This window comes from Malus domestica, chromosome 17 (assembly GCF_042453785.1).
Source record: "Malus domestica chromosome 17, GDT2T_hap1".
Taxonomy (NCBI): Eukaryota; Viridiplantae; Streptophyta; class Magnoliopsida; order Rosales; family Rosaceae; genus Malus; species Malus domestica.
The window spans coordinates 26595746-26623744 of NC_091677.1; the positions used below are offsets into that span (position 1 = coordinate 26595746).

Here is a 27999-nt window from a genome sequence, read left to right on the forward strand (position 1 = left end):
TATTATATAATTTATAAGTATTTTTTTTATTCTTACGAATTCACTTTTATATAATAAAATTAATTGATAATTTCATCATGCAAATCCAGTTTTTTCAGAAATTATAAAAACTAACATAGATATTTTAACTTTTTTTTAAGTCACTATTATGTCGCATTGCGTCAAAATTTGAACCTAGAATGCATATCGTGAAATTTATACATTTTATCATGAATTTGACATTTCATTGATGATAATTTAAAAAGACTTTTGCCTTGTTTTATGTTTTTTTAGAATTTTTGCCCTTAATCTCACGTAAAAAGACCAAATGACCCTGTTGTGTTAATTGCCTGTCCCTTCTCCTTCCTTGCAAACAACTAATGCCGCCTCACAAAAAGCTTGAGAGAAACACAGAGAAGTTCACCGCCGCGAGCAGCACCGGCAGTCAGCCACCATCTCCAAGGGTTTGAGCGAATTGGGCAACACTTGTCTCCTCTACTTGTCAAGCGCGTGATATTTTCTACTAGTAGTTTACCTACAGCCTACACCACTCCTCTCTGCTACAATGGAGATCCAGAGTTCCCGCCACACTACTGCTGCTGATTTTATGCTGCTTTCTTTGCTGGTGGATGCTGCCATTCTTGCTCACCAATCTCTTCTTTTACTGATTTTTCAGGTACTCATCACTCAATCCCTAATTATATTATTATTTTCTCTAATTTTGACTTATAGTTTGCTGATAATCTCCTCCAATTAGCTTATAATGAATTTAATTTCTTGCCGGAGCTCATTATTCATTCCCAAATGATTTTTTCTGTGATTTTGAATTTGACTTGCGTGAATTATATATACCATGAAGCTCAAAAATTGATACAATTGATTGAACTATGAGGATTCTTTTTCTCTGGGTCGTTATCAATGATTTTATGAATACTTGTGTTAATTTGTAGTCGTCCATTAACAAGTCTTTGTGAATTTTCTTGCGTCTACCTCTACATTTAGGTTTTGATTATGTTGATACACAAAATCGGAGGGTCTTGAAACAATGTAAATCCGACCGTGAATCTGCAAGAAAGTAAAGAACACAAGATGTATCGTGTTTCGTTCCAATGTTTGGGCTACGTCCACACTGATGTTGATATTGTTTCACTCTGAATTGTGAATATACAAGAAGGCTAGAGACAGTGCGCTCTTTAGCCTATTTTCTGTGTTTGCCCTCTCTGAGATATTTCTCTCTTCCTATGGCCTAAACCTTGACATCCCCTAATGAGGAGAGTGATGAGTCATTTTATAGAATAATGGTTTCTCACTTATTACATATTTGCCCCTTCATTTATTACATAATTACATATGAGGTCCTCCGAGTATTTATACAAGATCTAAATACGGAGGCTCTAAATATGGTACAAACAGTAGTCCCCCAAATCTTCAGTTAAGATAGTCTTTTGGCTGGAGACTTGAAATTCAGTTCATGTGTGAGCCGAAGTAACTAGATGTCGTCTAGAACTGATACTCGATATGAGGCGGTGCTCAATTTGAAATGATGCTCAACTAGAAGTAGCACATGTTGCGAGGCTGCTCGGCTTGTGGCTTATGTTGCATTGGTTGGCTCGACTTGTAGCGTTGAAGGTGAGGGGGTTCCTTTTATAGAATACAAGCTCGCTCCTCAATACATAAATGATGGGCTAGAGTTGATGCTCCGGCAAGACGGTTGCTCAGCAGGTTCTAATGATGGTGAGGGAGTCTCTTTTATAGAATAAGGGCTTGCTCCTCAATACATAAGTGATGGGTTAAAAGTGATGCTCGCGACGAGGTGGTTGCTTAGCTGGCGGCGATGCTCTCTAATGAAGGTGAGGGAGTCCCTTTTATAGAATAATGGTTCGCTCCTCAATACATAAGTGATGAATTAAGAGTCTCTCTCTAATGAAGGTGAGGGAGTCCCTTTTATAAAATAAGGGTTCGCTCCTCAATACATAAATAGTGGGTGCTCTCTAATGAAAGTGAAGGAGTCTATTTTATAGAATAAAAGTTTGCTCCTCAGTACATAAATAATGGGCTAAGTCCCCCAAGTATTTTTCACGAGGCCCAGTTGCGGAAACCCAATATACGGTACATAGTATAGTCCCCCAAGTCTTCAGTCAATAGAGCATGTTGGCTGGATACTTCAAATTCAATCCATGTATGGGCCGAAGTGGCGGTTATTCGGAGGCGGTTTTTGTATACCATGCACTGAAGCTTTGTAGGTGAAGTTTTATAGGTGAGACTTTGAAAGTGAAGTTTTGAAACTGAAACCTTTGTAAATGAAGCTTTGAAGTAGGAGTTTTGTAAATGAAGTGTTTGAAGCTGTAGCTTTTATAAATGAAGCTTTCGAAGCTGGAGCTCTGTAAAAGAAGCTTTTGAAGCTGATTGACATGAGTGATACTCATGAATGTTTATGTTGATTGACATGAATGATGTTCATGGATGTTGACATGAGTGATGCTCATGAATGTTTATGTATGATTGACATGAGTGATGCTTATGTATGATGGTGATTGTCATGAGTGATGCTCATGTATGATTTTTTGGAGGACGAGTTGTACTTTTGATCACCTGGTTGGTGATAATAACGGCAGGCTGCTGAATAATTTTGGAGTACTAGACGTACTTTTGATCACCTAGTTGGTGATAATATCGACAGGTTGCTGAATAATTTTGGAGTACTGGACGTACTTTTGATCACATAATTGGTGATAATAGCAGCAGGTTGCCGAATAATTTTGGAGTATTGGACGTACTTTTGATCACCTGGTTGGTGATAATAGAGGGTGAACCTTAAGTGGAGGGATGGAGGTTGGAGTTTGAAGCCATAAGGCCTGACTCTTTTTGGACATATGGGCCTTCGCCCTCCACATAACATTCCAGCCCACTATTTTGGGCTTGCCGACATTTTGCCTTTTTTTTTTTGGCATGCTGCCTTCTTTACACATCAGCATAACTATATAATAATTATTCCAGTTTGCAGAAGACAACTTAATAAAATATTCATCAATGACAGTAGGTATGTGCTGTAAAGATAAAAGTCTTATCTTTGTGGTTGTTTTCCATGAGTGCGAATGGATGATTGAGTGTGGCAAACTTGATAGTGGTGGACTATGGCCTCCCCCATAACAAACCTCATCATTTTCTCCATTATGCTTGGTTTTCAAATATCTTTACAGCAAGGGTCGGGTTGGGATGATCATGGCGAAGACTGCGCTCTTCTTTTTATCTTCTTCCCTTTTTTCTACTTTTGCTTTTGTTTCCCACTCCATTTCCTTCAACTTTCAAAACTGCAGGGGCGGTGACACGACGACGACGTGGTGTCGTCGTCCCCGTATGATGCTCTGTATCCTCCCTTCACATCCAAATAGGGATCTGCCATATTGATCTTCGGGTGTGCGATCATTGTTGACCCTAGCTAGCTGTCGAAATCGCAACGACCGACCGTTTCGAGGTCTTTGGATTTAGTGACCCGGACCTGGTACCACAAATCGTTTTCCGACATGGCTAAGAGGCGGCCGTTGTGGTAGACCAGGCCGGCGTTTGCGATGCCTGTGCCCTCGTTTTTATCGAGGAGCCTAAAGCCCCACGTGCGAAAAATAAGAGAAGGCAAGCGATGCCGGAGTGGCCGTGGAGCTCGCCGATGGCTTTGGGGAAAACTTGTTGCCCCATTTCCCTTTCTTGGACAAGCCTCTGAGTCTCGGTGAACCGGCAGGCGTAGCTAGCAGAACCGGAATCAATGCTGGCAACATGAACCATGTCGTCGCCGTCGAAAAGGTGGTGCCCATCCACAGGCTTGTGTAATGGGTTGGCGCCATGGGGTCAACAATGATCGCACACCCGAAGGTCGTACGGAGTAGCAATATGGCAGATCCCTGTTTGGACGTGAATGGAGGATACAGAGCAGCATACGAGGACGACGACACCACGTCGTCGTCGTGTCACCGCCCCTGCAGTTTTGAAAGTTGCAGGAAATGAAGTGGGAAACAAAAGCAAAAGCAGAAAGCAAAAGTAGAAAAAAGGGAAGAAGATAAAAAGAAGGGCGCAGTCTTCGCCATGATCATCTCGACCCGACCATTGTTGTAAAGATATTTAAGAACCAAGCATAATGGAGAAAATGATGAGGTTTGTTATGGGGGAGGCCATAATCCACCACTATCAAGTCTGCCACACTCAATCATCAATTCGCACTCATGAAAAACAACCACAAAGATAAGACTCTTATTTTTACAGCCCATACCCACTGTTATTGATGAATATTTTATTAAGTTGTCTTCTGCAAATTGGAACAATTATTATATAGTTATACTGATGTGTAAAGAAGGCAGCATGCCAAAAAAAAGGGCAAAATGTCGGCAAGCCGAAAATAGTGGGTTGAAATGTTATGTGGAGGGCGAATGCCCATATGCCCAAAAAGAGCTAGGCCCTATGGCTTCAAACTCCAACCTTAATCCCTCCGCTTAAGGTTCACCCTCTATTATCACCAACCAGGTGATCAAAAGTACGTATCAAAAGTACGTCCAATACTCCAAAATTATTCAGCAGTCTGCCGCTATTATCACCAACTAGGTGATCAAAAGTATGTCTAGTATTCCAAAATTATTCAGCAGCTTGCCGTTATTATCACCAACTAGGTGATCAAAAGTACAGCCCGTCCTCCAAAAAAGCATACATGAGCATCACTCATAACAATCATACATAAACATTTATGAGCATGACTCATGTCAATCATAACATAAACATTTATGAGCATCACTCATGACAATCACCATCATACATGAGCATCACTCATGTCAATCATACATAAACATTTATGAGTATCACTCATGTCAATCATAACATAAACATTTATAAGCATCACTCATGTCAATCATACATAAACATATTTGGGGCTACAATGGCGGGCTGAAGATTTGAGCATTTCTGATGTTACAATTTGAAAGAAAGATGCTTATACTTCCGTGTATGGGAGCATTTCTGGTGGGATCATGGAAGAAAAAATCGATAATATCGGCGAAATATCGCCGATATTATCGTTTTTTTGAAGATCCGATATTTTTTTAACTATCCAAATGATTTTCGTCAAAATATCTAGATATTATCGATAATATCGCGATATTTTCGAAATTATCGATAATATCGTCACATAATACTAAAAAATACTTAAATATGTTGAGAAAACTCAACACATACTTCACTTGATCATAGCCCAAAGGGCGAACAAGATATGGCTTACTGAGCAGGGGAATGTGGGTTTTATAGGACAAATTGCGAGGGCAGTGAGCAAGCATGGGCGATGTGGGACTCTCCCAATAGGAGAAAATCAGAATTTCGGCCGAAAATTTACACCCACTTTAAACGGCCATAACTTTGTCAAAACTCAACGAAATCAAGTAAGACAAAAACGAAAGTTGTAGCCCTCGAAGAGACGAAGAGAATGGTACCTCACACGACGTCTGAATCGTCGTGGTTTGGCCGGAAAATGCCTCGAAAGTCACTGAGATCGCCGGAAACTGGGTAAGATTCAAATGAGTATAACTTTTTTAATACTCAACGAAATTGAGTGAAACAAAAAGGAAAGTTGTACTACTCGACGAGACGAAGAGATTGATACCTTGCACGCCGGCCAACTCGCCGTGGTTTGGCCGGAAATTGCCTCGAAAGCCACTGAGGTCGCCGGAAATTGGGTAAGATTCAAATGAGTATAACTTTTTCAATACGCAACGAAATTGAGTGAAACAAAAAGGAAAGTTGTAGCCCTCGAAGAGACGAAGAGAATGGTATCTCACACCAAGGAAGAAAATATCGGTAATATCGGTAGTCCGAAAACACGGAAATATCGATGGAAATATCGGGATAATATCGATATCGATAAAAATTACATGGAAACCACGGAAATTGTAAGAAAAACTTGGAAATTTTTAATGAAACTTTGTAGGATGTTTATTTAGTCAATTATCTATTAGTTTATCACAAAAAATTGGAAGGAAATACATTGCATGATGGATTTAACTGATTTAAATTGATTATATAGCGAGCTGGCAAACATTGTGAGTGTAGAAAATATGTAGTAATTAATGAAAGAAGTTTAAACACACCATAATCATTTATATATAATTAATTAGTACAATATTTGGAGGTTTTATTTAGGATATTAAAAAAAAAAAGGGAAGTGAATAAAATGATGAAGAATAATGTGCCGAATTTGACACTTTAAATTTCTTACACATAAGAATAAGACTAAACTTTAATTTGGATGCCGATTATGTTTTTTCAAGTTTATATAAAGTAAAAGAATTGAATTTTGGAAGCCAGGAGTGTGTCAATTGAATTTTGGCCGGCGTGCAAGGTATCAATCTCTTCGTCTCGTCGAGTAGTACAACTTTCCTTTTTGTTTCACTCAATTTCGTTGAGTATTGAAAAAGTTATACTCATTTGAATCTTACCCAGTTTCCGGCGACCTCAGTAGCTTTCGAGGCAATTTCCGGCCAAACCACAACGATTCAGACGTCGTGTGAGGTACCATTCTCTTCGTCTCTTCGAGGGCTACAACTTTCCTTTTTGTTTCACTCAATTTCGTTGCGTATTGAAAAAGTTATACTCATTTGAATCTTACCCAATTTTCGGCGACCTCAGTGGCTTTCGAGGCAATTTCTGGCCAAACCACGGCGAGTTGGCTGGCATGCAAGGTATCAATCTCTTCGTCTCGTCGAGTAGTACAACTTTCCTTTTTGTTTCACTCAATTTCGTTGAGTATTAAAAAAGTTATACTCATTTGAATCTTACCCAGTTTCCGGCGATCTCAGTGACTTTCGAGGCATTTTCCGGCTAAACCACGACGATTCAGACATCGTGTGAGGTATCATTCTCTTCGTCTCTTCGAGGGCTACAACTTTCGTTTTTGTCTTGCTTGATTTCGTTGAGTTTTGACAAAGTTATGGCCGTTTAAAGTGGGTGTAAATTTTCGGCCGAAATTCTGATTTTCTCCTATTTGGAGAGTCCTACATCGCCCATGCTTGCTCACTGCCCTCGCAATTTGTCCTATAAAACCCACATTCCCCTGCTCAGTAAGCCATATCTTGTTCGCCCTTTGGGCTATGATCAAGTGAAGTATGTGTTGAGTTTTCTCAACATATTTAAGTATTTTTTAGTATTATGTGGCGATATTATCGATAATTTTGAAAATATCGCGATATTATCGATATTATCGATAATATCCCGATATTTTGACGAAAATCATTTGGATAGTTAAAAAAATATCGGATCTCCAAAAAAACGATAATATCGGCGATATTTCGCCGATATTATCGATTTTTTCTTCCATGCCTCACACGACGTCTGACTCGTTGTGGTTTGGCCGGAAATTACCTCGAAAGCCACTGAGGTCGCCGGAAACTGGGTAAGATTCAAATGAGTATAACTTTTTCAATACTCAACGAAATTGAGTGAAACAAAAAGGAAAGTTGTACTACTCGACGAGACGAAGAGATTGATACCTTGCACGCCGGCCAAAATTCAATTGACACACTCCTGGCTTCCAAAATTCAATTCTTTTACTTTATATAAACTTGAAAAAACATAATCGGCATCCAAATTAAAGTTTAGTCTTATTCTTATGTGTAAGAAATTTAAAGTGTCAAATTCGGCACATTATTCTTCATCATTTTATTCACTTCCCTTTTTTTTTTAATATCCTAAATAAAACCTCCAAATATTGTACTAATTAATTATATATAAATGATTATGGTGTGTTTAAACTTCTTTCATTAATTACTACATATTTTCTACACTCACAATGTTTGCCAGCTCGCTATATGATCAACTTAAATCAGTTAAATCCATCATGCAATGCATTTCCTTCCAATTTTTTGTGATAAACTAATAGATAATTGACTAAATAAACATCCTACAAAGTTTCATTAAAAATTTCCAAGTTTTTCTTACAATTTCCGTGGTTTCCATTTAATTTTTATCGATATCGTGAGCAAGGGTCGCTGTATCTCCATCGGCACCCGGATGCAGTGTTAAATGAGCAAGGGGGCCATAGAAACTTCTTTTCGAACGACTCTACTCAAAGTTGTTTGGGAGCATATGCTCCTATCAACTTTACCCGGGACACACAAAAGAAGTACTTTGATCCTATTAGACGGGGGAGGGTGAAGAAGCTAGGACAGAAGGGTAGAGTTCAAGAGAGCAAAATGCGTTTAGGAACGTGGAATATAGGAACCTTAACAGGAAAATCTATGGAAGTAGTGGAAGTTATGATGAGGAGAAGGATAAATATTATGTGCCTACAAGAAACTAAGTGGGTTGGTAGTAAGGCAAAGGATCTAGAAAACTCAGGGTTTAAACTTTGGTATTCGGGCACAAATAGAACGAGAAACGGTGTTGGCATCATCGTGGACAAGACCTTGGTACAAGATGTTGTAGATGTCAAGAGGGTAGGAGATAGAATCATGGCAATCAAGATTGTAATAGGACAAGAACTTATCAATGTGATTAGTGCGTACGCACCTCAAGTAGGGTTGGATACGAGTTCGAAGGAGAAATTTTGGGAAGATCTTGGAGACTTGGTGCAAGGAATTGCTCAGACGGAGAAGTTATTTATAGGAGGAGATTTAAATGGACACGTGGGCAGGGAGACAGGCAACTATGGAGGTTTTCATGGTGGCCATGGTTTTGGGGAGAGAAACGAGAATGGGGAAGCTATCTTGGATTTTGCAATGGCATATGATCTCTTCTTAGCCAACACCTTCTTTAAGAAGAGAGAAGAACATGTGATCACCTACAAGAGTGGGTCGTCAAAAACACAAATAGATTTTCTTCTAATGAGGAAAGGGGATCGTATAACTTGTAAGGATTGCAAAGTTATACCAGGAGAGAGCGTGGCTAATCAACATCGCTTGTTGGTGATGGATGTACATATCAAAAGAGTAAGACAAAAGAACAAGACTTGGAAGTGCCCAAGGACTAGATGGTGGAATCTAAAAGAAGAAAAACAAGCCATTTTCAAAGAGAAGGTAATCACCCAATGTGTGTGGGATAGAGAGGGGGAAGCTAGCCAAATGTGGGATTCCATGGCTAGTTGTATCCGAAAAGTAGCAAAAGAGGTATTAGGAGAGTCCAAGGGCTTTGCCCCACACCAAAAGGAATCTTGGTGGTGGAATGAGGAGGTACAAACAAAGGTGAAGGCTAAGAAGGAATGTTGTAAAGCCTTATACAAGGAGAGGACTGATGAAAATGGTGAAAGGTATAGAAAAGCGAAGCAAGAGGCGAAGAAAGCTGTCAGAGAAGCTAAGTTAGCGGCTTACGACGATATGTATAAACGACTAGATACCAAAGAAGGAGAGTTGGATATCTATAAACTATCTAGAGCAAGGGAAAAGAAGACAAGGGACCTAAACCAAGTGAGGTGCATCAAGGATGAGGATGGAAATGTTCTTGCTACAGAGAACGCGGTTAAAGATAGATGGAGAGGTTATTTTCATAATCTTTTCAATGAAGGACATGAAATGAGTGCTTCTTTAGGGGAGTTGAGTAACTCAGAAGAGTGTAGAAACTACTCTTTTTATCGTCGAATCCGGAAGGAAGAAGTGGTTGTAGCTTTGAAGAAGATGAAGCATAAAAAAGCAATAGGCCCAGACGATATACCAATCGAAGTGTGGAAACTTTTGGGAGAGACAGGTATAACATGGCTCACTGACCTTTTCAATAGGATTTTGAAAACGAAGAAGATGCCAAATGAGTGGCGAATGAGCACTTTGGTGCCTATCTACAAGAATAAGGGCGACGTACAAAATTGCATGAACTATAGGGGTATTAAGCTAATGAGTCATACAATGAAGCTCTGGGAGAGAGTCATTGAGCATAGATTGAGGCAAGAGACACGGGTTTCGGACAACCAATTCGGGTTCATGCCAGGGCGCTCAACCATGGAGGCAATCTATCTCTTACGAAGATTGATGGAAAGATATAGAGATGGGAAAAAGGATTTACACATGGTCTTTATAGATTTGGAAAAAGCGTATGATAGGGTCCCAAGAGACATTCTTTGGAGGATTTTAGAGAAGAAAGGAGTACGAGTAGCATATATCCAAGCTATAAAGGATATGTATGAAGGAGCAAAGACTGCCGTAAGAACTCATGAAGGACAAACCGAAAGCTTTCCCATAACTGTAGGATTACATCAAGGCTCATCCTTAAGTCCTTACCTTTTTGCGTTGGTAATGGATGAGTTAACACGACATATTCAAGATGATATTCCTTGGTGTATGCTTTTCGCAGACGATATAGTGTTGATAGATGAAACTCAGGAAGGGGTAAATGCAAAGCTTAACCTTTGGAGAGAAGTGTTGGAATCTAAAGGTCTTCGCCTAAGCCGATCAAAGACAGAATATATGGAGTGCAAGTTCAGTGCAAATGGAGGCCAAAACGAGTTAGGGGTGAGGATCGGAGATCAAGAAATACCAAAGAGCGACCGTTTTCGTTACCTAGGATCTATCTTGCAAAAGAACGGAGAATTAGATGGAGATCTCAACCATAGAATACAAGCTGGATGGATGAAGTGGAAGAGTGCATCCGGCGTGTTGTGTGACCGCCGTATGCCACTGAAGCTCAAGGGAAAATTTTATAGGACGGCAATAAGGCCGGCGATGCTGTATGGCACAGAATGTTGGGCGGTGAAACATCAACACGTACACAAAATGGGTGTAGCGGAGATGAGGATGCTTCGTTGGATGTGTGGGCACACGAGAAAGGATAAGATTAGGAATGAGGATATCCGGGGTAAAGTAGGAGTAGCCGAAATTGAAGGAAAGATGAGAGAAAATCGGTTACGGTGGTTTGGACATGTGCAAAGAAGGCCTACTGACGTTCCGATTAGAAGATGCGACTATGGGACAGAGGTTCAGGGCCGAAGGGGTAGAGGAAGACCTAGGAAAACTTTGGAAGAGACTCTAAGAAAAGACTTAGAGTACTTAGATCTAACGAAGGACATGACACAGGATCGAGCACAATGGCGTTCTAAGATTTATATAGCCGATCCCACTCAGTGACTTGGATTTTCCAAGTCTCCAACCGAGAAGTTTTCCTCACTCGGGAAATTAAGGGAACACTACCCCAACCTACATGCTCCACTCAGAAAGCTTCAACATACAAGCTTTAACAAAAGAAAATTCAAAGAACTTAGCGAAGAAGGCTTTGGTGTATTTAACACAATACGTTGAAATGAAGGAAAGCTTATTTATTGATATCCCCGATAAGCTACAAATATGTACATATACATGAGTCAAAATAAGCACACAAGAGGGAGCCTTCACAAAGGTTGCTTAGGAGAAGTCTCAGCAGTCGGTAGAGCCCCAGAAAGAGAAGGCACCGGAGGGGGATCATTTGGAGCCTCAGTACTGGACAGAACCCTAGAAGGAGGAGGCATCAGAGGTTGATCATTTGGAGCTTCATTACGCGGTACAGCCCCAGAAGACGAAGGCAATAAATGCCTTTGGAACAAACCCACAAATCTCTGATGATCAAGTAAAACCTGACCATCAGTTTCTTTCATCTGGTCAAGCTTCCTCTTCATGTTTGTAGCATAGTCATGTGCGAGCCGGTGCAACTGTTTATTCTCATGCTTGAGCCCTCTAATCTCCTGTTTGAGACTCATCACTTCAGCCGCCAATGATTCAACTTGGCGGGTTCGAGCAAATAGGCGTTGGGCCATATTAGACACAGAACCTGCACACTGAACACTGAGAGCCAGCGAATCCTTAACAGCTAACTCATCAGACCGTTTGGAAAGTAGTCTGTTATCTTTGGGAGTGAGAAGGTTCCTGGCCACCACCGCAGCGGTCATATCATTCTTCATCACGGAATCCCCAACGGTAAGAGGACCAGTAGGGGAGACGAATGATGGGCGCCATATGTTGTCTGGAGAAGGCGGGGCTGCCTCTTCAACAAGGTTCAAGTCAAAACGACGGTCGGAGGGGCCAGACATTTTCAAAGGTGTTGAAGAGAGAAGAGGTCGGACAAATCAAGATCTTAGAAGTGCAAGAATGAAGCTTCTACTGGTGGAGATTCAAGTGTGCTTTGGAACTTAATGCCAGCCCCTATAAAAATCTGCACTCGACGAAGCTTCAGAAATCGAAGAGGCGCCTGCTCAGAAATCGAAGAGGCGTTTGCTTTCTCAAAAGCTGGGCTGCTTAGAGATCACGAGGGTTGATCTCAGAAATCGAAGAGGCGTTTGCTTTCTCAAAAGTTGGGCTGCTCAAAGACCACGAAGGCCGATCTCAAAAATCGAAGAGGCGCTCGCTTTCTCAAAAGCTGGACTCCCCAGAGACCACGAGGGCCGATCTCAGAAATCGAAGAGGCACCTACTTTTCCAGCCTTTTCCAGCCTTGTCAGCACCTGTCACACGCACACTCAGTTTTGCGGAAATTATGGGCATTCTGTCAAAGACTTCTGGGGAAGTAGAAAACACATGAATCTTACTGTTCAATCACCCACTTCTCACACGCAACAATAGCTCATGGGTACCACAGATAACTTTGCCAAAGTTCTCTGCCAAAGTTGAGCACGTGAAGCTTGCAGCTCCCACTACATCGCTCTGACCAAGAAGGGTAAAAGAATAGCAAAGAAACAGCACTAACAAAGTTTAGACCCATAAATTTTGAAGGTCTAGCTACCATATTATTACCCACAAGGGTAAAGGAACAGTACCACTGCTGGATAATTGGAAAGTCCCTGTGTGTCAACCTCTGTGCTTCGTGGCAAGGTAGACTAGCAAACATGCCCAACCTTTACTCACATTCGAGAAAACACTCCCAATAAGATTGCTTGCTCCAAAATCGAAGAGGCACCGTCCTCCGAATCTCGAGAGCCAGACTCCCAACATGACTACTTTCTTAAAAATCGAAGAGAGGGTAAAGGAACAGTACCATTGCTGGATAATTGGAAAGTCCCTGTGTGTCAACCTCTGTGCTTCGTGGCAAGGTAGACTAGCAAACATGCCAAACCTTTACTCACATTCGAGAAAACACTCCCAACAAGATTGCTTGCTCCAAAATCGAAGAGGCACCGCCCTCCGAATCTCGAGAGCCAGACTCCCAACATGATTACTTTCTCAAAAATCGAAGAGACACTGCTCCCCGAATCTCGAGAGCCAGACCCCCAGCATGATTGCTTTCTCAAAAATCGATGAGGCATCGTTCTCCGAATCAATCGAAGAGGCGCTCGCTTTCTCAAAAGCTGGGCTGCTCAGAGACCACGAGGGCCGATCTCAGAAATCGAAGAGGCACCTACTTTTCTAGCCTTGTCAGCACCTGTCACACGCACACTCAGCTTTGCAGAAATTATGGGCATTCTGTCGAAGACTTCTGGTGAAGTAGAAAGCACATGAATCTTACTGTTCAATCACCCACTTCCCACACGCAACAATAGCTCATGGGTACCACAAATAACTTTGCCAAAGTTCTCTACCAAAGTTGAGCACGTGAAGCTTACAGCTCCCACTACATCAAGAAAGGTAAAAGAATAGCAAAGAAACAGCACTAACAAAAGTTTAGACACATAAATTTTGAAGGTCTAGCTACCATATTATTATCCACAACTGTAAAGGAACAGTACCACTGCTGGATAATTGGAAAGTCCCTGTGTGTCAACCTCTGTGCTTCGTGGCAAGGTAGACTAGCAAACATGCCCAACCTTTACTCACATTCGAGAAAACACTCACAATAAGATTGCTTGCTCCAAAATCGAAGAGGCACCGTCCTCCGAATCTCGAGAGCCAGACTCCCAACATGACTACTTTCTCAAAATCGAAGAGAGGGTAAAGGAACAGTACCATTGCTGGATAATTGGAAAGTCCCTGTGTGTCAACCTTTGTGCTTCGTGGCAAGGTAGACTAGCAAACATGCCCAACCTTTACTCACATTCGAGACAACACTCCCAACAAGATTGCTTGCTCCAAAATCGAAGAGGCACCGCCCTCCGAATCTCGAGAGCCAGACTCCCAACATGATTACTTCCTCAAAAATCGAAGAGACACTGCTCTCCGAATCTCGAGAGTCATACCCCCAGCATGATTGCTTTCTCAAAAATCGAAGAGGCATCGTTCTCCGAATCTCGAGAGCCAGATACCACAGACCACTTTTTCAAAGTGCTCTGACAGAGTTAAAACATGTGAAACTGGCAGCTCCCACTACCGTGCTATGACCAAGCAGGGTAAAGGAATAGCATTACTACTTGTTGTTAGGGAGACTCCTATATATGTCGACCTCCATCCCCAACGGACAGGCAGACCTGCAAAAATGCTCAACCCTTCATCATATCTGAGAGGGCACTCCCAACGAAGCCTTTCGAAATATTCAGCTTTCTTTCCCCCCGATAATACCTCTGCAAACAAGCTATACTAGAGCAAGAATATCTCATATCATCAGGGTTAAAAGCAAGAGTATCCCATATCATGCTTTTTCCCTGTCTTTTCTTTTGGCCTTGTTTTTACCTGCAAGACAAGGAGAAAGAGAGCAATCAGTCAGCACTTGGAATCAAGCTTCCAGCCAGGAACTGACTGCCTGGAACCCCTTACCTGATTACTTACCTGGCATTGCTCTCGAGTACTCATCTTCAACATCTTATGTTTCCAGGGAAGATTCCGCATCTGCTTGAGGAACAGATAGGGCAAGTGCGAAGGATACAAGGAAGCATGTGGAGACAAGCGTAACAGCACACGTGCCGATACATTCATTACTCTGTCAAAAGCAAAAGTATCCCATATCAGCAGGGTGGAACGTACTCTAGATTTGATGGACTTGTTTTGACCCTCAAATTCTTCAGTCGGCCTTATACTCTGGAGGAAACCAGAAAACCCTCCAGCTCAGTTCAAGAATAAGCCTGTGGAAAGTTACTTCTTCAAAAGCAAAAGTATCTCATATCATCTCTTCTCATTTTTCTTCTCTTTATCCTTCATGCTGCTGCAAGATGGGGAGAAGGTGAACAATCAGTCGGAGCTCTGATTGCTTACCTTGTCTGTCACCTCTTTCAGCAGACCCCCGAGCTCGGCGACTTGGGGGACTCCTACTACATGGTTTGTATCGCGCTTGACCAAGCCTGAAACTACAAGTAAGCTTCAAGTGAAATTGATACATTACCTTGTGCATCTCCACCAGTTAAAGATACCACCCCTGGATGGAGGAAGAGTACTTCCAGAGAAGATGCCACATCTACCTATGAGACAGATAAGGCAAGTCAAGACGACACCACACTCCGATACTTAGAAGTTTCGTGATTACGAGATCATTCTCCCACAATATTTCCTAATGTCATTTGTACTAAATCATTCACTTGTACTCACTAAATGAGAGCTTGAACCTATGTACTTGTGTAAACCCTTCACAATTAATGAGAACTCTTCTATTCCGTGGACGTAGCCAATCTGGGTGAACCACGTACATCTTGTGTTTGCTTTCCTATCTCTATCCATTTATATACTTATCCACACTAATGACCGGAGCAATCTAGCGAAGCTCACAAAAAGCGATCGTTTTCGCTACCTAGGATCTATCTTGCAAGAGAACGGAGAATTAGATGGAGATCTCAACCATAGAATACGAGCTGGATGGAAAGAGTGCATCCGGCGTGTTGTGTGACCGTCGTAGGCCACTGAAGCTCAAGGGAAAATTTTATAGGACGGCAATAAGGCTAGCGATGTTGTATGGCACAGAATGTTGGGTGGTAAAGCATCAACACGTACACAAAATGGGTGTAGCGGAGATGAGGATGCTTCGTGGGATGTGTGGGCACACGAGAAAGGATAAGATTGGGAATGAGGATATCCGAGGTAAAGTAGGAGTAGCCGAAATTGTAGGAAATATGAGAGAAAATCGGCTCCGGTGATTTTGAACATGTGCAAAGAAGGCCGACTGACGCTCCGGTTCGAAGATGTGACTACGGGACAGAGGTTCAGGGCCGAAGGGGTAGAGGAAGACCTAGGACAACTTTGGAAGAGACTCTAAGAAAAGACGTAGAGTACTTGGATCTAACGGAGGACATGACACAAAACCGAGCGCAATGGCGTTCTAGGATTCATATAGCCGACCCCACTTAGTGGGAAAAGGCTTTGTTGTTGTTGTTGTTGTATTTATTTATTTATTTTTGCAATAAAGGATATGGATTTTCTGCTTTCTTTCAATGAAGAATGATTGGAGTGAAGAGCTTGCTTGATTTTCCAAATTCTATGCTTTTCGATACATGTTATGCATTTTATTACATTTCTCAGGTTGGCTTTATGTTTGTTATTGAATAGGTTGGATCTTTGCGTGATGATCGTGATGCATTTCAAGATTCAGTGAGAACAGATCAGAGGTAGGAAAGACATTTTGCATTTACTTTTTGTATTGTTTGTTGTATCTCCATAGTATGGGGAATGGAAAGTGATGGGGCAGTGCGTATGAGACTGCATTTCAGGTTTCCAATGTCCGAACTTAATAAAGGGAAAGAGCCTGATGCTGAAAACAACGATGCAGGTGAACCAGAGGATGACGACTCTGATGATGATGAAGATGTCGACGATGAGGACAGTGACGATAATGATGAGGATGACGGTAATGATTCAGAAGAAGATAGTGATGATGACGAAGAAGATTCTGATGATGAGGTTGAGGCTAATGGCAATGGAGAAAACGATGATGAAGATGATGACGAAGATGATGATGGTGATGATGATGATGAAGACGATGATGATGAGGAGGATGAGGATGACGAGGATGACGAGGAGCTTAACAAGTTGCCTTCAGAAAGAAAGAAAGTAAAATAAAATGTTTCAATATGTTTTAGACTGTTTCTTTAGAAACTTGGGGCAGGTCGGAAAATATTACTGTTATAACAACATTATTTGTTAAGACAAAACCGTCGAATTTCCTTTTATAAAGATGGAAAGCGTCTTCCGATTGTCAATTGAACGACAATGTTTCCCTCCATACCAAAATAAAAACAGAATCACGTCGGAGGAAAAAACCGAAGTGAACCAACGCACATCATCAACGGCTAGCAATCATTCACGGTTTGTTAAGCATAAGCACAATTGCACATTACTAGGGAATTATTTTGTTAATTGAATGATAATGCACAAGCACTACATTTTCTACACGAGAAAGCCTTGAATCCCAACACAATTTACACACCAATTACTTGGCGTCCAAGTTCCAAAGTAGCTTTCACTCCGGCAACTTCCCGGACCGGAAAATCGCAAACTTGGAGACCTCCGAGTACCGAAACCTAATCCCGTTCTCTTCCAACAAGTTTTCCAGAACCTGCTTATCCCTGTCAGGGTTGGAGCTCTCGCACTCGAGCTCATAACACGTCCCAAAATCGTAAATACTCTCGTCCACCTCTATCTTCAGCCCCTTCCACTTATACACACCCCTCACATTCCTAAACCCACCCAAGCACACAAACCCTTGCCCTCCTCCGACACTGTATTCCTCCCTCACGCGCTTTAAGATGTCGGAGGAGTCAACGACCGTAAGCCTCCACGGCTCGGCCACGCAGACGCGGCCGAGGACAGGGTCGAAGGGCTCTTCCAGCTCTAGGACTCGGCTGACGCCGTCGGAGATGACGGGTTTGGCCTTGAGGCAGAGGACGCAGCGCCTGTCGACGTCGTAGAAACGGAGGCGGAGGATGGCGAGGTTAGAGGAGAGCTCGGAGTTGGAGCCGTCGAAGAAGATGTTCTCTTGGATTAGGGTTTGGGTGTGGAAGGGGGAGAGGAGGTCGGTGAGCTTTTGGTGTGCGGCGGCGTCTGGGAGGCGGAGCTTCACTTCCACTTCCATTGCTTTGGGGGTTTGCTGAAGGAAGGACCAAACGAGTGAACAATGTCGTTGATAACTTGATATGGAAGCACTTGGTGGTGGGAAATGTGGCTGCGGATCTGGTGTCCCCATTTTGGTGTCCCTTTCATGTCTCCTCCATCTTTCCTTGACATGTGTCCATTTACTTGACCCAAAATGAGTTAATTATGCTAACACTCCCTGATATTTATCGAATTTTCACAAAACCCCCTCATGTTTAAGCCATTATACTAACACCTCTTCAGCTTGAGTTAAGTGAATGAACACATGTCAAGCAAATAAAGAGGAGACATGAAAGAGACACCAAAACAGGGATGGAACATCCATAAAATGTAGTAGAAATTTTTCATGGGCAAATTTCAATTTTGGTCCCACTAGGTTGCTTTGAAATTTCAGTTTTAGGTCGAGATCCAAATAAGGATAACGTTTGACGAAGGCTAAACATACAATAAATAAAACTTAATAATTTAATATCGAGCCTGCTACATGTGGTAACATGGAGGAAATTGACGAACCTCAAAACAATTGAGATGCCCCGTATGTTGAAGGGAATATGTCAAACTTGCCCTTGTATTACAACTATCAGTTGCTAAACTTCTTGTTGCTAGTTGACATTTTGGTATAGTAATATTCTTTCTTGCTTGGAATTGAGCCGGATGTGTTAGATTCGGCTAACTTGAATGACAAGTTTGATACTAAATTAATATAGTCGGTCCATTATTCTCTTTGCTGCTGGAGTAGTTGACATGGAGTTGGTATTGGACAATACATTAACTGGGAAGAAGAAGGGCAATAGCAGAACCATTCTGCATTTCTTACTTCATATATTCCTTGTTTTTCTTCTTCCATTGTCAACCAACTCCGACGCCAAGAAGGGCCGATGCAGAGAAGAGGCAAATGAAGGAAGCCACTGCGAGAGACTGGTTGGAGAAGCTGAAAGATGTCTCATATGAGATGGACGACGCGCTAGATGAGTGGAACACTGTACTGCACAAACAATCAACTGACAAACAAGTAGAAGAAAGTCCTCTTGCTACACATTGCTTTTGTTCTCCACTTAAAATTCGATACAAGTTCATGAGTTATGGCAATATCCAAACTATTTACAACGACGAATTAGATGAAATTCATGCGGCAAAGTTGTTTGATATAATATGGTGAAATGTGTAAGAGAACAATGTAATTTCAGGGGGAAGGGCAAGTAAAATACAGGGAGTGATGGCTGTAGGATTACGGCATTTTGAAAGTGCCTGCGGAACCAAACTTCTTATGTGCTTTGGAGCTATCTTGAGCATTGCTACTTTCCTCAGTTGACTTATCTTTCGCATTGCTATTATCCTCGGTTTCAGAGTATTTGAAAGTGTCCGCTGAACCAAACTTCTTACGTCCTTTATAGCTATCTTGAGCATTGCTACTTGCCTCAGTTGACTTATCTTTCGCACTGCTACTTTCCTCAGTTGACTTATCTTTCGCACTGCTACTTGCCTCAGTTGACTTATCTTTCGCATTGCTACTTTCCTCAGTTGACTTATCTTTCGCATTGCTACTATCATCGGTTCCAGAAGCACGGGGTTCCGATGAGTCAGGGAAACCTCTTTTTGCCGCGCAATCTCCGTTGCCAAGAATGTTGACTTGAGAGTGTCTAGAGATTTTAATATCTATAATCCCAGGTGGTAGTTGTTTCAATGGTGATCCATCAATCCTCATCTTTACAGATTCTGCAGCACCCTTAAACTCAAAACGAATTTCTTGTACCTAACAGAGGAGGGAAAAGCAATTCATCGGTGACTTCATTTCTAAAATTCAAACACATAACATAAATTTGCTCGCTTGTTACGTGCACATAAAGAACTAAGTACTGAAATCAAGTTCCTAAAAATCAAAATTTGGCTTTATGGTATGTTTTTCTTGCCTGATGCATGTGTAATATTTGGGTAGTTTTACAAATTAGAGATTAAATAAAATAAAGGAAAGAAACAATCGAAAAGTCTAAACATAACTGCAAGATGTTATATAACCTGATCAAGATAAATTCGTTCGTTCTGAGCCAGCAAAACTTCTTTCAAACCGACAATTTCAAGCTGTCCATCATTTATGACAGACGGCTTCATGTTCTGTTGTTCAATTCCAACCAATAAAGTGTTAGGAAATAACGAAGAACACTGTTTGCAAATTCTAACGAAAAAAAAAAAAAATCATTAGCCTGTGCACTCACACAAATAAAAGGTAAAGAGCTAAAAACTAAAGAACCTCACTTTTCGATCTTTGTTCATATTGGATGATCCCCCAAGATTGCTTGGCAAGTTAAGACAATCAATTGACTTGATTCTGTACACCAAAAAGAAACTTAGAATGCCAGCAAGAATTCCGCATCAGTATGCATGTTTGTGAATTTGTTCCTCTGTTGTCCATTTGTCTATGCACACTTGGATACATATCATGAAAAAAGATGGCTTGGTAATAGAAGAATGGATATGTGTGTGTGTGTGTGTGTGTGTGTACAGAGCATTGCCCTTCAGTTTGTTTGACAATGACAGAAATATGCCAAGATAGGGGAAATAGTCCATAGTCGCTTCGTCAATACTTGATACACTAATGAAACTTTCCATCTGTTTGGAGTAAAACAATTATGAAATCCAAGGGGGAAAAAGGAAAAATGGCTGGAAGACGCCATAATGAAAAGTCAACAAACATTTTTTCTCCATTTAATCATGCAAACCAGTGAGATCTGAGATGAGAGAAAGCATGGTTCATAACAACATATTTAAGAAACTAAATTACACATTAGTATAATCGATTTAAAATGTAAGTGTTCGAGTCAAAAGCAACAAAAATGAGGTGAATATAAGTTTGATTATTTACCCGCTAGGAATTTTAAGTGGTTCCAAACGACCATGCCTTATAACCTCTACGTTTACAAGTGATTTTAAGGACCTGTTTGGGACAGAAATAATTTTAATATCAAAGAACGAATATTCTAATAACAAAAAACCTAAAACATCTGAGCTGGAGTGCCATATTAATTCAATATCAAGTGCTTCAAGTGCAGACTCCATGCTTCTGCACTGCTGGTCAGCCATAAGTACATATGCCAGGCCACCAGCAGTATTCATGATGCAGTACCAGAAATTCATAAAACATGGAGTTTGCACTGTGGACATCTGCTCCTTAACCAGCATGTTTCAATGACTATTCATAGTAACATTATGTACTCAACTTGGCTTAAAGTATATATGAAGTGTCACACCCTGCTAATTATGTCGGTAACCATAAAAATCATATGTCATGACTCGTGGGATAAAACCATTGTGTAAAAACTGATAGTAATTTCAACCCAGCAATAAAAACAGGGTATTGTATACACCAATAGACTAGATTTTAACACCTAATTGGCAATGTAAACAAGCACGAAAATGGCCAGGGAATGCATAAATTAAGTCCTCATCTTGAAGATTGAGCTCATGTAGCCCTTACTGTACAGTTTTTTGTGTTTAATGCTGTATGACACCAATAGGGTAACTTTGTGGGTCATGGTGAAGGCTTATTATGATTAAGGCTGACATCAACATGACCCGATTCAGGGATTCTATAGTTTTAATGGCTTTTGTTGGTGTCTTGAAGGGTTAAAATTCAAGAATTTCAATACTAACGGATTAAGCCTTGTATTAATAAAAATAAGTACACTAATAAAACTTAAAACTACAATGTTAGCTATCTGTATTTAAAAATGTGCATTTGCCACCAGCATGACCATAGATCTTGTCGATTTCCTTTGATAGAAATCTAACGAGCACATCTGTGACTGTCTAAAGTGCTTAAACAACACACAGAATGGTAGTAACACAATCACTAACAGATACAAAATATATAACAAGAGTTTTCAAACCAACTTCTCAATTACATGAACATAAGCTAAATAACTACCTTGCAGTAGACCAGTAACCTCCGCACGATCTTGGAGCATCAACTCCTGTTGGCATATAAATAGACAAGACACTGTACTTGTAGTATTTATTAAGGTCATTAAACTTGAATATCACAAGACCTAACTCCAAATGAAAGAGAATTTTTATCTTCACAAAGTAATTATGGACCCCATACCAAGAAAACAAGAATATAACATTACCAATACTTAGATATGCTTCAATTAAGGAAGATGATGAAGTCCTCAAACCAATAAACATAAACACAACAGGAACCCTGGTCTGTTTTTATGGTAATATATTTGGTTTTCATTGGAAAAATAGTATATAATCAGGAACCATGGTCCTATTAGAATATAGAAAAGTTCATTAAAATGTCCATGTACCCATCTCATTTCACTATATCTTGAATACAAGAATTAATAATGCTTTTATTGGCAGTCTTTCCTATTTCATGTGCTTCTGCACTGATTTTTAGTTCTCCGCATTATCATCCATCAGTTTTGTTGTATTCCATTAGGTTTTCAGAATACCTTTTTAACATTCACGGAGAATTTAGACATCTAGCGAGTAAATCAAATAAATTGCAGCATGGATTTCAGGTAAACAATGACATCTTCATCTAGCGAATAACCAAATGGCTAAAAGTTTCCTATTGAACAGATTTCTTGCAAAATTGATTCTTAAAGGGAAAACTATACAGCTATGTATCAATGCATGGAAAAAGGGAATATCTGACAGGATTAAGAAGGAAAATGAAAATATAAAAAACAAAAACCCAAAACCAAAATCCAAAAACTTGGTGGCTGCCTTATATATTCTTACCCAAGCTGAAATAGCTCCAGAATCCTCCTGATAATTCCAGATTATCCTAAAAAAATGAGAAGTGAGGGTAAGGAGAATTAAATAAAAATGAAAAAGTACAGACTTCATAAGTAGATTGTTCATATGTTGTGCTGATTTCAAACAGAAATGTCAAACTGTGGTCCTTCAGTACTGCATGTTGAAACCTCTTTTACCAACCGCCAATTCAAAGTACAAACAAGTCAGGATCATATCCTTGAAGTCATGGTGATTACATGAAATTTCACCATGAATCCGGCTAACCATTTGATTCACCCAGTAAATACTGATGATCATTCCAAAATAAATCGGAACCAACCATGGCGGGGCAGAAAAGGCCCAAGAAATATCAAAATTGCCAACGTTAATAAGATTTAAGTTCACAAGGACTCTCATACTGGCACTCCTCACCGAATTGAGAGTACTTTGTATAAAGCACTTCTACTTAGTAGTATTCTAATTAGTGGGAACTTTTAAGAAACGCATAAACCTCTAATAAGTAGTAACCCAAGTGCTTCTTATATTCACTGGCAAGCAATAAGTGTTTCTCCAGGAACCACTATAAAAGCACCTCTGTCTATTTTATCCAAACACTACCTAAAGAATTGTTGATATCTGGAAGGTCTTTTGTTATTGTCACAACAGTGTGAAACAAACCCATAAAACCTTTGGATGCCTAAACCATTTTGTTTACTTGAATTAGAAAACGTAATGAATTCATGTTTGTGTTCTCAAGTTCTTGAAGTCAAGGGTATTTTTGGAATTTCAAGATTCGTTGGATATAGGCTATAATCAGGATCCAAGGAGCCTACATCAAGTCTATTAGGACCCAATACCAACCTTCCACAAATACCAAAGATGAAACTTAGAGGTGTATAGGAGGGAGGTGGAATATTTCTCCATGTAGTGGTGTCTATGGTGAACACATTTTATCTCAAATTACAAGGAAAGCTTATAAGTCTTTCTGTCTTAGAGTAATCAAAGGTTGCAATGGGATCTGCACCTTTGACGTGATTGACTTAACATGGTGCAGTCCATGCAATATAAAATTTCTACAGGGCTGCCACCAGCATTTGTGTGGTACTAACGTCAGCACATAACTCTGATTACCATTATGGTTAAGCCAGCCCTCTATTATGGATTTATCCACTGCCAAGGTGTTATGTACAAAGATATTATAATTTATAAAGGTAAAGGATGTTTGAAGAAGAGAAGAAAATAAAATCAAGAGCAAAGGTCTGAGAAAATATATTAAATTGACAACTGACAAGTAACAAATATTTTCTATAAACTGAACTAATCTACGATTTAAGTTAAAGTATGATGTCATCATCATTCATTGAATACTTCATTAGTCTCAGGATCACAGAAAAGATGGGCCCGTTGAGAATAATACTTAACACTAGAGGATAAAGGCATGAAAAGAGAGATTTTTTGTTGGTCCGAAGAAAATGGTGATCTTTTTTTTTATCTCAAAGAAGTGATTCAAATGGATAGAGTAGGGGGATTGGGGATGGGGAATTGAGCACTTGGTTACCTCAGTTTCCGTAGCCCCCTTGTGAACCTTAGTTTCTGTAGCCCCTTTATGAACCTCAGTTTCTGTAGCCCCTTTGTGAACCTCAGTTTCTGTCGCCCCTTTGTGAACCTTTGTTTCTGTATCCCCTTCGTCAACCTCAGTTTCTGTATCCCCTTTGTGAACCTCAGTTTCTCTCGCCCCTTTGTGAACCTCAGTTTCAGTAGCCCCTTTGTGAACCGCAGTTTCTGTATCCCCTTTGTGAACCTCAGTTTCTGTGTCCCCTTTGTGAACCTCAGTCTCTGTATCCCCTTTGTGAACCTCAGTTTCTCTCGCCCCTTTGTGAACCTCAGTTTCAGTAGCCCCTTTGTGAACCTCAGTTTCTGTATCCCCTTTGTGAACCTCAGTTTCTGTATCCCCTTTGTGAACCTCAGTTTCTGTATCCCCTTTGTGAACCTCAGTTTCTGTAGCCCCTTTGCGAACAGGACGAAATACATGAAAAAAGTGTGGTATTTCTTTAAGATCCGTAGAACTTTGAATAGCTTTCATCTTAATGAGAATATGCCAGCTGAAACCCAATAATAATCACATAAGATTACCACTGGAAGCCTATAACAAATATGCAATTCACATACAAAAGCCCATATATAACCCAACACCATTCAATTTCTAAATTTTCTTAGAACCAAATTATGGGATCCATTAAAACATACTCAAGTTTGGCTTGTTTGTCTACTGGAAACGGTCTATCAATATATTGTCTCAAGCCTGGCTTGTTTGCCCAAACCCTTATTGTACTTTTCCTCAAATTCCAACTTGTTTTTAATAAGAAAACAATAAATATGAGTTAGACCTGTCAGTTTTTATCTGTTGTGCCGCTTGTACTTGATCCAGGAATGATGTCACTGATTGACGATCAACTTTAGGCACCTTCTGCAAAATAGCAAACAAATTATAACTTAAAAGAAGCATACAATACTGACCTAGCAAAACCCTAATTTAGACAGAAAGCAGAAGAAGAAAGTGCAGAAGGAGGTAACAGCCACTTTCAGTTTCATTCTAATGTGATAATGAAATTAGACCCTCTTCCGAAGCTCTAAACCACACACACCTTCTACATGTCTGTATATACTCATAGTAGTTATCAAATCATGCTCTGGAATCATGTGCGGGCTCAAAGTTGTCCTGACCCAGCGCTCTTCCCAAAACCTCACCTTATTCCTATAACCCACCTCAATCAACAACAAAAGAAGAAAAATAATTGATCCCTTGAAAGATGCTTTCATAAACTAAAAGATGTCCTACCCATCCAAACGAAAGTGGGATGTTATTTTCAGTCCCATGTGATATCGGCACAATGGAGGGCGACTCTGGTAATTTCAGATCACAAATAACTCCAAGAATCCGGTTAACCACGTCATCCCCACCAACAATCTGAAAAGAAATATATGTTAGAAAGACAGCTACAGCACAACCCAAAGATTAATTAAACGAAAAATATCCAAAATGTATGTCAGAAATTGTTGAAATTATAAATACAAATCCGAAAACAAAAAAAAAAAGAAGAAAAAGTGTTGAACAATTGACTACATGGGATAAATTTAACATGTTACTCACTATAATTCTCATCCTCTTTTGAATATAATCAGCAAACTCAAATTTTTTACTCTTATGTAGAGCACCATAAACCTCCTTTAGCACGCTCTCAGGATCCTCTACCTTTATTGGTCCCTTAGAATCAGAGTCCTCTTCCAGCACAGAAAAGACCTAGGAAAGAAATTATAATTTGAACACTATCAAGTTAAGAATGTTTACAATCATACAGGTCAGATTTCTTTTTTAAAATAATCATTTCAAAATGCCTTTCCTCAAGGAGAGACAATTACAAAGAGAAAATACTACCTGCTTTTTATTAAGACGGTAGCAAAATTCGTTATAGAGTTGTACTCCAAGTTTTTCATCTTTTATATCAACAAACACTAAAACTGGGCAGCTTGGTATATCGACAGAAGGTTCACCAACCAAATCATGTTTAAGCAATTCGTCAGGTATATACATCTGCTTCAAGAAACGTTTGGACCTACAATTTGATCCACAGTATTCTTATTGCATGTAAATATGAATTTTGGGGAACCAAAGCTTAACAAATATAAGAATCACCCTATTTAGTTCACTTCTTCATAAGGGGTAATCTTATATAAAAGAACTTGAAACAAATTCAAGGAACAGCAGCATCAAATACTAAGCATTAGTCTATACTCCACGAAATTCAATATTATATGTATGTAACACTATCACAATAAAGGAGTTAAACTGAAGAATGAAATACAAAAATTCACCCATATATATACAAAACCCATCAATGAAAAAGAGGGGTTTAGAAGAATACTCAATCTCACGAATCTGCTCCGGAATGATTCCTGCAAGCGCCTTAGCAGCCAATGGAAGGCCATGACATTGATCCTTAATTTCATTCTCAATCTTACTCAAAGTTTTGTGAAGTGAAATGTTTAAAACTTCTTTGTTATTCTCCATAGTCTCCTCAAATATGCTCCAGCAAATTTCTTTGTCCAAAGGCTCAACATAAATCAAGTCCCTTTTTTCCACCACCTTTCGAGCCACTTCTGTTAACCTACTAGTGACAATGACCGCACCACCGCTACCCTTAGGCAATCCGCGCCATAAGCGATCCTCAATGTTAATGTGGCGCCGCTGCACATCATCCAACACAATCAGATACCTCTTACCAGAAAACAGTTGGTTGAGCCTTTCCAAGATCTTACCAAGGTCAACAATCCTCCCATCCAGAGTTTTGCCCAAATGATCGAGAATGCACGTCTCAAAGCTAAACCTACTAAACTGTTCTTCCTCTTCCCTCATACCCGAAAAGGGTAACCAAATTATAGGATTAAACTTACCCTTTACTCTCTCCCTTTTCAAAACCTTGTGCACCAGGGTGGTCTTACCCACACCAGCAATCCCCACCACCCCAATTGTCGTAAACCCATTTCCGGTAGAGCCCTCCCTACACAGCAAGTCCTCAACTTTTTCTGCCAGCTCATCAAACCCATAAACAACCTGCTCATCAAACCCATCAACAACTGGACAAGGTGGCGGTTCCACCTCCTCCGCCCAACAATCTCCGACGTCATTGTCCAGCCCCCGGGCGTCCCCCAAACTCTCCAGCTCCTTCCTCAATCCATCCAGTCTATTATTCATCTTCTGGATGAAGTAAAATCCAAAAGGGTTGAAGAGTAAGAGCTTCTTGTTGAGCTCCTTGCATTCCTTTGCGAAGATTCGGCACTCGGCCAAAACGTCGTTGAGTTTGTAGAGAAAATCGATGATTTCAGAGTAGTCGTAAGGACTGCGGGGCATTATATCTATCTCTCTGGCCCGATTTTTGATCGACTTGAAGGAAGAGATGAGATTTTTTATTGTTCTGAAGTAGGTGATGGAAATTGAACCTGATAATTCCGACTCGGCGTCTCGAAGCGAGCTCAAGAACTTTCTCCATTGAAATTCTGCAACGTCCACTGCCATTGATGCTCGTTGTTGTCCAACAGTGGGCGCTTAGCTTCAATTCTATGAATTCATAAGGGAAGGAAACCCCGCCTTTGGTTTAGGCATCAAATGCATTTCACATTGACCAAGAAAAGAATCAAAAAGTAAAAAATTATTAAACACTCCCTAAAAACTTGTGATTTATTCCAAAGTAAAACTTGTCATCTCTTCTCCGCTCTCTAATTTGAAATTTGGGTGCTTAATTGTTGATGGATGCCAAAATAAAATACAAAGATACGTAGAGAAAGTCGGCGGAAGTAATTTGCTTCGGAACCCTTTCTCTTAATTCATCAAGTTCGAGAATTCGAGCCATTGAAATTTGATT

At 40.3% G+C, this 27999-nt stretch overlaps 3 protein-coding genes across 9 annotated transcripts; 1 reads left to right on the plus strand and 2 right to left on the minus strand.

The window, feature by feature from the left end:
• The first annotated feature begins 176 nt into the window (after positions 1–176).
• On the plus strand, positions 177–16949 carry LOC103428053 (uncharacterized). 4 transcript variants are annotated; one of them, XM_070816716.1, is made up of 4 exons: positions 404–655; positions 6451–6519; positions 16295–16353; positions 16444–16949. In XM_070816716.1, the coding sequence occupies exons 1-4, from the start codon at positions 545–547 to the stop codon at positions 16802–16804; spliced, it is 600 nt and encodes a 199-aa protein (XP_070672817.1). In that variant the 5' UTR covers positions 404–544; the 3' UTR covers positions 16805–16949. The 4 variants fall into 4 exon arrangements, with proteins under 4 accessions (XP_028953444.2, XP_070672819.1, XP_070672817.1 ...); XM_070816717.1 differs by having other exon boundaries at positions 16456–16949; XM_029097611.2 differs by lacking the exon at positions 6451–6519 and having other exon boundaries at positions 177–655; positions 16456–16949.
• A 129-nt stretch (positions 16950–17078) lies between these two features.
• On the minus strand, positions 17079–17942 carry LOC103428055 (triphosphate tunnel metalloenzyme 3-like). Its single transcript, XM_008366144.3, has one exon. It carries the CDS (start codon positions 17925–17927, stop codon positions 17205–17207), a length of 723 nt encoding a protein of 240 aa, XP_008364366.2. The 5' UTR covers positions 17928–17942; the 3' UTR covers positions 17079–17204.
• A 907-nt stretch (positions 17943–18849) lies between these two features.
• LOC103428056 (uncharacterized) lies at positions 18850–27871 on the minus strand. Of its 4 annotated transcripts, none has more exons than XM_008366145.4 (12): positions 26503–27871; positions 26016–26193; positions 25731–25880; positions 25419–25547; positions 24967–25046; positions 24138–24681; positions 22583–22628; positions 21759–21804; positions 20697–20768; positions 20090–20162; positions 19853–19948; positions 18850–19589 (listed from the first exon to the last, which is right to left on the minus strand). In XM_008366145.4, exons 1-12 carry the CDS (start codon positions 27651–27653, stop codon positions 19065–19067), a joined length of 3090 nt encoding a protein of 1029 aa, XP_008364367.1. In that variant the 5' UTR covers positions 27654–27871; the 3' UTR covers positions 18850–19064. The 4 variants fall into 4 exon arrangements, with proteins under 4 accessions (XP_008364367.1, XP_070672815.1, XP_017185794.1 ...); XM_070816714.1 differs by having other exon boundaries at positions 21759–21879; positions 26503–27816; XM_017330305.3 differs by lacking the exon at positions 20697–20768 and having other exon boundaries at positions 26503–27816.
• Positions 27872–27999: the final 128 nt, after the last annotated feature.